The sequence below is a fragment of the Mizuhopecten yessoensis genome, unplaced genomic scaffold (genome assembly GCF_002113885.1).
Source record: "Mizuhopecten yessoensis strain PY_sf001 unplaced genomic scaffold, ASM211388v2 scaffold6113, whole genome shotgun sequence".
NCBI lineage: Eukaryota > Metazoa > Mollusca > Bivalvia > Pectinida > Pectinidae > Mizuhopecten > Mizuhopecten yessoensis.
The window spans coordinates 423,007-433,244 of NW_018406386.1; the positions used below are offsets into that span (position 1 = coordinate 423,007).

Genomic DNA, 10,238 nt, shown 5'->3' on the forward strand with positions numbered 1-10,238 from the left:
ACCTGTAATAATAGCACTCTGGTATTTCTGTTTCATCACAGAATACCTATAATAATAGCACTCAAGTATTTCTGTTTCATCACAGAACACCTGTAATAATAGAACTCGGCTATTTCTGTTTCATCACAGAACACCTGTAATAATAGCACTCAGGTATTTCTGTTTCATCACAGAACACCTGTAATAATAGCACTCGGCTATTTCTGTTTCAGCACAGAACACCTGTAATAATAGCACTAGGGTATTTCTGTTTCATCACAGAATTCCTGTAATAATAGCACTTGTTTTTTCTGTTTTATAACAGAATACCTGTAATGATAGCACTCAGGTATTTCTGTTTCATCCCAGAACACCTGTAATAATAAAGGTAGCTGATTTCTGTTTCATCACAGAATACCTGTAATAATAGCACTAGGGTATTTCTGTTTCATCACAGAATATCTGTAATAATAGCACTAGGGTATTTCTGTTTCATCACAGAATATCTGTAATAATTAATTGCATTAGGGTATTTCTGTTTCATCGCAGAATACCTGTAATAATAGCACTAGGGTACAATCCCTGTATAAAGGTAGCTGATTTCCTTGATATTTTTACTTCTATTTTTATTAAGTTTTGGTCTGTCCTCAGTACCTTTACTAGATGTTTTACTGGTTCTGATTGGTTCTCAGTGATAATTAACATATGTTTTTGGTAGAGAGTGAGTCTAAGGTATAGTATAGGACCACCTGTATTATACAGAATTTAGGCCAGTCATTAACACTTATACGTACTTGGGGATATTAACTTCAGTACAGGACCGTTAACAGTCATCTTTGTAACAGAAGGGCTGCTGAGGTTAACGTTGATGCTACGGCAATATCAGGTTGCTAAAATTTCTGTTGATAGATTTTGGTTCATATGAATAATGAAATATGTACAGATTTCCCCATATGCTACTGAATGAAACACCAATCTCAGAAAAATATTACTTTTACTTGGGATGTGATAATTATTAGCCTTTCATTCTATGCTGATGTCAAATGCTAAGTAACTACAGAAATTTGGCTTCAAACTTTCCTAAATTTAATGACTGATAAAGTGTTCAATATATGCTTTTATCATTTGAAACGTGTTTGTGAGGTCTTTTGATTTGCTTGCATGTCAAAATTCAATATAACTATATGAACCAGAATGGCCCTTAATTTGGTCGTTAATCATTGTACAGACTTCGGGCACACAGGTTAGTGCCAGCATTTCAGAAACTCTACACCAGCTGTTTCTGTTTGGTGTGGAGTGTGTTGAATGGTTTGAAGTCAGTACCTGTGTTGAAGTTGAATGGAAACAAGATGCTGTATTAAAGCATTAATGATTGAACTGTGAGTCACTCTATATACATCTACCTACCTCAAAATCATATTGAATATTTCCATGAATTGTATATTGTTTTAACCTCAAAATGGAGTTCATTTGTATATATATACAAATACTAAGGTTTCTATTATTTTGACAATTTCCACCATTTAATCTGAGGCATGTTATGTTAACTAAACTTGGCAGTAATTTCTCAAAAAATTATATCTTAATAAACACTTTAGTCATGAATTTATATCTTGATTTTTCGGTGGCAAAATATTTGCAAGCTGGCACTTTGTATACAATGTGTTTGGCCTACATAATATACCTGTGGCCTATCATACCTTATATATCATGTTGACGACAAAGGGTAGTAAAAACTACTTGATATTCTAAACTCCTGTGTATTACCAAACCACACTTGACAAAATGAATATCTCCACATTTCATCAAAGTAGTGATTATAAATTATGACTTTATTTTCACCCAGCCTAGTTTTTGTTAAACTCTTGCGACACTTTTATCAGCTGTTGTCATCAGAAGGCTAAGATTTGTGTCACCTTAAATAAAAAAGGAGACATAGGATACATGCAAGTGTTTCACAACATAAAACTTACATCCTAGTTGTCTAATACACACTATAAAGTCAAATGTGGTGTAAATTTGTATTTGAGGAATAATGCTAGCATTTTCAGACTGTTGTATTTAGCTCACCTGGCCTGAACATCCAAGTGAGCTTTTGCTGAAATGTGGTTTGATCTGTTGTCAGTTTTTCCTTTAAAGAAATACTTTTCCAGGATGACTGAAAGAATTTTGACTCAATTTTGGGAAAGAGATTCATCCCAGCTGGTCCAAGGGAGTGCACTATATTGTGTAAATAAGGGATGGGGCCTCCTGGGGATGGAGCCTCCTGGGGATGGGGCCTCCCGGGGATGGGGCCTCCTGGGGATGGAGCCCACAAAGTAAATATAGACAAAAGACTATTCCTGCAGTATGACTGAAGGGATAGTGACCTTATTTGACATAGCGCACATCCCTGGGCTGAGGGAATCAATTAAATTTGAATTGATAATATATACACTATACTTAACAGTTGTAAATGTGATCGACTTATAACACCAAGCATGAGTCTATTTACACAAAATAAGTCTTGTTTGAAAGATAATACCTAAAAGTTAGAAATATTTTATGGGAAAAGAAGGATGATGGGGAAGGGTGTAATTAAGGTCATATGTTTTCTATTTGTGTTATGTGATCAGTGATTTACATATTATGCTCGACAACAAATAATCTGTTTTAAGTTTCTTTACACACGAGTTCCTGTCACATACTTTGTTAACAGATTGGCATAGATATTGTTACAAATAAAGCTTCAAATATTAACAAATTTCACATAATCAAAATTATTTAATATAATTATACAAATACTCCAGTAAACCAAACTATGTCTCAGGCAGTGCTGAAGTATTTTACTGTGTCTCAGGCATTGCTGAAGTATTTTACTGTGTCTCAGGCAGTGCTGAAGTATTTTACACTGTAAAAAGCAGAGCTGAAATATTTTACTTTCTGGAGAATTTTACTGAGAAATGTATCTTCTGGTCTACTGTGACATCTGTTTCACCAGTGGCTAGAAACCTTTATCAATACCTTTGTAGGACAGGAAGTTGATTGAGAAGTAGTGTTCCATGTAATTTCAGCAATTTGGGTGTTCAGCTCTATGTGTGATTGGTACAGTCACTGACTTGCCCTACCTATAGGTGGTGGTANGATTTGGGTGTTTAGCTCTGTGTGTGATTGGTACAGTCACTGGCCTACCTTATAGGTGGTACCCACACACAATGATTTGGGTGTTTAGCTCTGTGTGTGATTGGTACAGTCACTGGCCTACCTTATAGGTGGTACCCACACACAATGATTTGGGTGTTTATCTCTCTGTGTGATTGGTACAGTCACTGACTTGCCCTACCTATCGGTGGTGGTATACCCACACACAATGATTACCCTAGCAATATCAAAAACTTGTGAATGGCTTCTAATTTTCTGGTTTTTATGTTCATATACCAGACTGGCTAAGCGTGTAAAAGTCTGATTTTTCTGACCTGTCATTAATTTTTAGGTCACCTGAGCTTTAGCTCAAGTGACCTATTGCTATCCGTTTTCGTCCGTCGTCGTCCGGCGTCCGTCGTCCGTCGTCCGTAGTCCGTTAACATTTTACATTTCAAACTTAAAGTCAAGTTCTGCTGGGCCGATTGAACTGAAAGTTGGTAGGCATGATCGCCTCATGGTCCTGACAAAGTTAAGTTAACATTATACTATTTTTTACTCAAATTGGTGCATATTTCAACAACAAAAATAAATACTATAAACTCAGGTGACCGTTAAGGCCCATGGGCCTCTTGTTATGTTTGTAGTTAAAATTGAATAGTGTTTTTTCCTTCTTATAATTGAGATAATTTTTGGATGTGAAGATTTTGAGATTATACATATGTGTGTATATATATATATAACACTTCACTAAGTAAATTATTAAGTTACAGTACTGTATTGTTGAGAGTAACCACATCCAGTGTATTTGATAACAAATACTGTAAAGTCACTGTAGAGTTTGATGACACGTTTAGACTTTATGTATGTGGGCAATTAATTCTTGCAAGTGATGTAATTTAGGGCAGGTATTGCCAGGAAACTAATGAACCAATCAGAATTCTGTACCCTAATTAATTATACTAAATTATACTAATTAATTATACATAATTATTCACTCGATCATCACACTGACAATCATATTTAGTCTGAAACATGCCATTTAAGATGGTATCCTCTGTTTTCTTTGAAAAGCTGGAGATAAAAAGTGAAGTAAGTTTATTAGTTAATGTCACTAAATAGTATTCTGTTCGTGATGTATCTGTTCGTGATGTATTTGTCCCTGTTTATTACAGTCTTCGTGTGTATAAACATCATTTTAATCCACATAATTCTAAATTCGATTTATATATATATCATACAAGCAATGAAAAAAAGTAAAACAAAGAAATGAGAAATTCCAAAAAAATCTGGATTATTTTTCCAGATTTACACTAATTAGCACTGACATAATCAGCTGTGTACTTATTAGCCTACCTCATGAGTAATTGTTACAGACACATAACCACAAATAGAATTATTTGTAATTATTAAGTACGCTGTTCCTATCTGTCCAGTAGTTGACTATTACTGTGACAAAGGGATGAAATCATAGTGTAACAAACAGTACGTACTCACAGATCACTTACTGTGACAAAGGGATGAAATCATAGTGTAACAAACAGTACGTACTCACAGATCACTTACTGTGACAAAGGGATGAAATCATAGTGTAACAAACAGTATGTACTCACAGATCACTTACTGTGACAAAGGGATGAAATCATAGTGTACCAAACAGTACGTACTCACAGATTACTCGGGTAGCGGAATGCAACACACAAACCTTTGGTGCGTTACAATAGTATACTATTCATTGTGTAACCAAGGATATGAACACCACACTAGTTTACATTGACAAAGCCATAAATCCTTCATATTTACGCTGCCCTTGTCATTCTTCATCATCAATTTAACTTGTGTCATAATACTCTGTGCTGACAAATAGAAAATTGAAAAAAGTCATAAAACCAACAATTTATCATATAGGTGACTACTCATTGCTATGTATGATTATCATTTTAGGCATAATAAATAATTATGAAAAAATATTTATGTGCTGCGTAAGGCAAAGATTAGGTGAACTAGAGGATGACAGATGGCAAAAATCTGTCTCAGTGAAGTGGTGAGCGTGCCTACAACTAGAGAATCGTGATGTCGGTTTTTGTCATTTAAGATAAATCAAAAGCAAAATTTACAACACTGGAATTATTTCTACAGGGCATAAGAGAAATTATTACAGTCATGAAGTAATTGAATTATATATATATAGAAAAGAAAACAGTGATATTCTAAGAAACAATAATGATATTTGAAACTAACGCTTCCAGATGATAAGTTCTTTTTGAAGAGTTAAGGAGGAAAGGGAATGAACAAAGAATGTTATAAATGTAATGAGAATCATCAAGTTTGAATATAGTATTATTGTAAATGTGAATGAACAGTATCATAATAAAAGAGGAATACTAAGGGAGGTAACTTTAACCAAAACATCTCCTTTTGGTTGCTTTATCGTCTATTTACAAAGGAAATAATTGTGAAGTGAAACTCTTCTTTGTAATTATATCTCGTGCAGTGATACTCTTTATCTGAAGTGTCTGTAAAGTGCATAGAGTATGTGTTGTATCCCTATTCAACCTATCCATGTCGTGACCATTATAGAAGTTCAGTCTCCCTATTCAACCTATCCATGTTGTGACCATTATAGAAGTTTAGTCTACCCATTTTAATATAACATGTCCCCTGTGTATAAACATATCGGTCTTGCTTGTAAATGTTACTGTTTGAATGGGAGAGAACACGATAATCATTTTCAATATTTGTGTTTACAGGCTAATGTTCATACAATGTCTGTGTTTACAGGTTCATGTTCATACAATGTCTGTGTTTATAGGTTCATGTTCATACAATATTTGTGTTTACAGGTTCATGTTCATACAATGTCTGTGTTTACAGGTTCATGTTCATACAATATCTGTGTTTACAGATTCATGTTCATACAATGTATGTGTTTACAGGTTCATGTTCATACAATGTCTGGGTTTACAGGTTCATGTTCATACAATGTCTGTGTTTCCAGGTTCATGTTCATACAATGTCTGTGTTTATAGGTTCATGTTCATACAGTATTTGTGTTTACAGGTTCATGTTCATACAATGTCTGTGTTTCCAGGTTCATGTTCATACAATGTCTGTGTTTACATGCTTATGTTCATACAATGTCTGTGTTTACAGGTTCATGTTCATACATTGTCTGTGTTTACAGGTTCATGTTCATACAATATCTGTGTTTACAGATTCATGTTCATACAATGTCTGTGTTTACAGGTTCATGTTCATACAATGTCTGTGTTTATAGGTTCACGTTTTAACAATGTCTGTGTTTACAGGTTCATGCTCTTACGATGGAGAAAGACACCAGGATGGGTCAGAGTGGGAACCAATTCCATGTGCTAAGTGTGTGTGTCGGGACGGGCAGACAACGTGCTACCCCATACAGTGTCCACCATTGGTCTGTCCTCAGGTAAGTGTTCTTCTCCAGACTACCTCCAGTCTCTGATGACGTCCTGAAGTAAATGAAACCAAATGATGAAGTTAAAATTTAAATCACATTCTACTTGTTAAATTAGGTTTCAGGAGACTTAACTGACAATTACAGTTTAAGGTCAAGGTCACAAATGTGTAAGGTCAATGGAAAGATTTTGACGTAAAACAGTTTGACAGATGATGAAGTATACTATCTGTGGCAACTTATATATGCATACGGTTGAGTCTGGTTAATACATCTACAATTAATCAGGGTGTCAAACTATTTGACCTGAAATTTAGTATAAATAAATATAGTTAGAAAACTCGGAAATATTGCATGGTATACAGAATCAGATCAATAATGAACTAGGAAGCATTATATCCTCAGTGAGCCGGGGAATGTAAACTAGGAAGCATTATATCCTCAGTGAACCTGGGAATGTAAACTGTAGGAAGTACAGAATCAGATCAATAATGAACTAGGAAGCATTATATCCTCAGTGAGCCGGGGAATGTAAACTAGGAAGCATTATATCCTCAGTGAACCTGGTGAGTGTGAACTAGGAAGCATTATATCCTCAGTGAACCTGTGAATGTGAACTAGGAAGCATTATATCTTCAGTGAACCAGACAATGTGAACTAGGAAGCATTATATCCTCAGTGAACCTGCGAGTATGAACTAGGAAGCATTATATCCTCAGTGAACCTGGGAATGTGAACTAGGAAGCATTATATCTTCAGTGAACCAAACAATGTGAACTAGGAAGCATTATATCCTCAGTGAACCTGGCAATGTGAACTAGGAAGCATTATATCCTCAGTGAGCCAGGGAATGTGAGCTAGGAAGCATTATATCCTCAGTGAACCTGGTAATGTAAACTAGGAAGCATTATATCCTCAGTGAGCCGGGGAATGTGAACTAGGAAGCATTATATCTTCAGTGAACCAAACAATCTGAACTAGGAAGCATTATATCTTCAGTGAACCAAACAATGTGAACTAGGAACCATTATATCCTCAGTGAACCTGGGAACGTGAACTAGGAAGCATTATATCCTTTATCCTCAGTGAGCCGGGGAATTTGAACTAGGAAGCATTATATCTTCAGTGAACCAAACAATCTGAACTAGGAAGCATTATATCTTCCGTGAACCAGACAATGTGAACTGGGAAGCATTATATCCTCAGTGAATCTGGGAATGTGAACTAGGAAGAATTATATCCTCAGTGAACCTGCGAGTATGAACTACAAAGAATTATATCCTCAGTGAACCTGGAAATGTAAACTAGGAAGCATTCTATCCTCAGTGAGCCGGGGAATTTGAACTAGGAAGCATTATATCCTTTATCCTCAGTGAGCCGGGGAATTTGAACTAGGAAGCATTATATCTTCCGTGAACCAGACAATGTGAACTGGGAAGCATTATATCCTCAGTGAGCCTGGCTATGTGAACTAGGAAGCACTATCTCCTCAGTGAACCTGGGAATGTAAACTAGAAAGCATTATATCCTCAGCGAACCTGGGAATATGAACTAGGAGGCATTATATCCTCAGTGAGCCTGCGAATGTGAACAAGGAAGCATTATATCCTCAGTGAACTGGCAATGTGAACTAGGAAACATTATATCCTCAGTGAACCTTGGAATGTGAACGAGGAAGCATTATATCTTCAGTGAACCAAACAATCTGAACTAGGAAGCATTATATCTTCAGTGAACCAGACAATGTGAACTGGGAAGCATTATATCCTCAGTGAACTGGCACTGTGAACTAGGAAGCATTATAACCTCAGTGAATCTGGGAGTGTGAACTAGGAAAGCATTATATCCTCAGTGAATCTGGGAATGTGAACTAGGAAGGATTATATCCTCAGTGAACCTGGCTATGTGAACTAGGAAGCACTATCTCCTCAGTGAACCTGGGAATGTAAACTAGAAAGCATTATATCCTCAGTGAACTGGCAATGTGAACTAGGAAACATTATATCCTCAGTGAACCTGCGAGTATGAACTAGGAAGGATTATATCCTCAGTGAACCTGCGAGTATGAACTAGGAAGGATTATATCCTCAGTGAACCTGGAAATGTAAACTAGGAAGCATTCTATCCTCAGTGAGCCGGGGAATTTGAACTAGGAAGCATTATATCTTCGGTGAACCAGACAATGTGAACTGGGAAGCATTATATCCTCAGTGAACTGGCAATGTGAACTAGGAAACATTATATCCTCAGTGAACCTGGCTATGTGAACTAGGAAGCACTATCTCCTCAGTGAACCTGGGAATGTAAACTAGAAAGCATTATATCCTCAGTGAACTGGCAAGGTTAACTAGGAAGCATTATATCCTATATCCTCAGTGAGCCGGGGAATGTAAACTAGGAAGCATTATATCCTATATCCTCAGTGAGCCGGGGAATGTGAACTAGGAATCATTATATCTTCAGTGAATCTGGCAATGTGAACTAGGAAGAGCATTATATCCTCAGTGACCCTGGTAGTGTGAACTAGGAAGACTTATATCCTCAGTGAACCTTGGAATGTGAACGAGGAAGCATTATATCTTCAGTGAACCAAACAATGTGAACTAGGAACCATTATATCCTCAGTGAACCTGGGAATGTGAACTAGGAAGAATTATATACTCAGTGAGCCTGGGAATATGAACTAGGAAGCATTATATCCTATATCCTCAGTGAGCCGGGGAATGTGAACAAGGAAGCATTATATCCTCAGTGACCCTGGCAATGTGAACTAGGAAGAGCATTATATCCTCAGTGAGCTGGGGAATGTGAACTAGGAAGCACTATATCCTCAGTGAGCCTGGGAATTCGAACTAGGAAGCATTATATCCTCAGTGAGCCTGGCAACGTGAACTAGGAAGCATTATATCCTCAGTGAGCCTGGCAATGTGAACTAGGAAGCATTATATCCTCAGTGAACTGGCAATGTGAACTAGGAAACATTATATCCTCAGTGAACCTGGGAATGTGAGCTAGGAAGCATTATATCCTCAGTGAACCTGGGAATGCCGACTACTTTAGAGCGCAGAATAAATAAAATATCTGTCATACTTCAGAAAGTCTTTTTAGAAATTAGTTTAAAAGTCTGTTGATGTGTGATCTCACATTGTAGAAATAGAATATATTTTCTGATGGATGTCTAGATTAAAACTTTCATCATAATATGTAATGCTCAAATCTTCTCAGATAAAAGTCTTATAACATGGTGGCCCCTTCCCAAGGACTGGATTGGCGATATATATAAGGGTGGGGTGATGTTCTGTAGTCATAGTATGGCAGTTAAGGCTCACTACATGTAGATATGCATTGATAGGAATGATTAATTAAACCTACATACATGAAGAAATGTGAAGTATTTGAAGTAAGCAAATATGTATATATTTTGCTCTGAGATAGCTTCATCTTCACATGTGTGTCATTTTAATGAAATGACAGTTTGATGGAGTTTTATCATGGATTAAGGCTAGAAAAATATTTCCTTTTTAAGTTCATCTGTTCCAAAGGACCATGGTGAGCTTATGCCATACCGCAGCGTCCGTCGTCCGTCCATCAACTTTTCCTTTAAAACGCTACTAGTCATGAATGACTGAGCAGATTTTGACCAAATTTAGTCAGAAGCATCCTTGGGGGAAGGGGAACAAATTTTGTATAAATGGTGGATCTGCCCCCC

General features: G+C 36.5%; 1 protein-coding gene across 1 annotated transcript in view; it reads left to right on the forward strand.

Annotated features, from left to right (window-relative positions):
• The window catches only part of LOC110451514 (extracellular matrix protein FRAS1-like), a 187,604-nt gene that overhangs the window by 75,468 nt on the left and 101,898 nt on the right, over positions 1-10,238 (forward strand). The window contains exon 5 of the mRNA XM_021499579.1: positions 6,377-6,541. Coding sequence (XP_021355254.1) covers positions 6,377-6,541 — 165 coding nt within the window. The remainder of the gene's footprint in view (positions 1-6,376; positions 6,542-10,238) is intronic.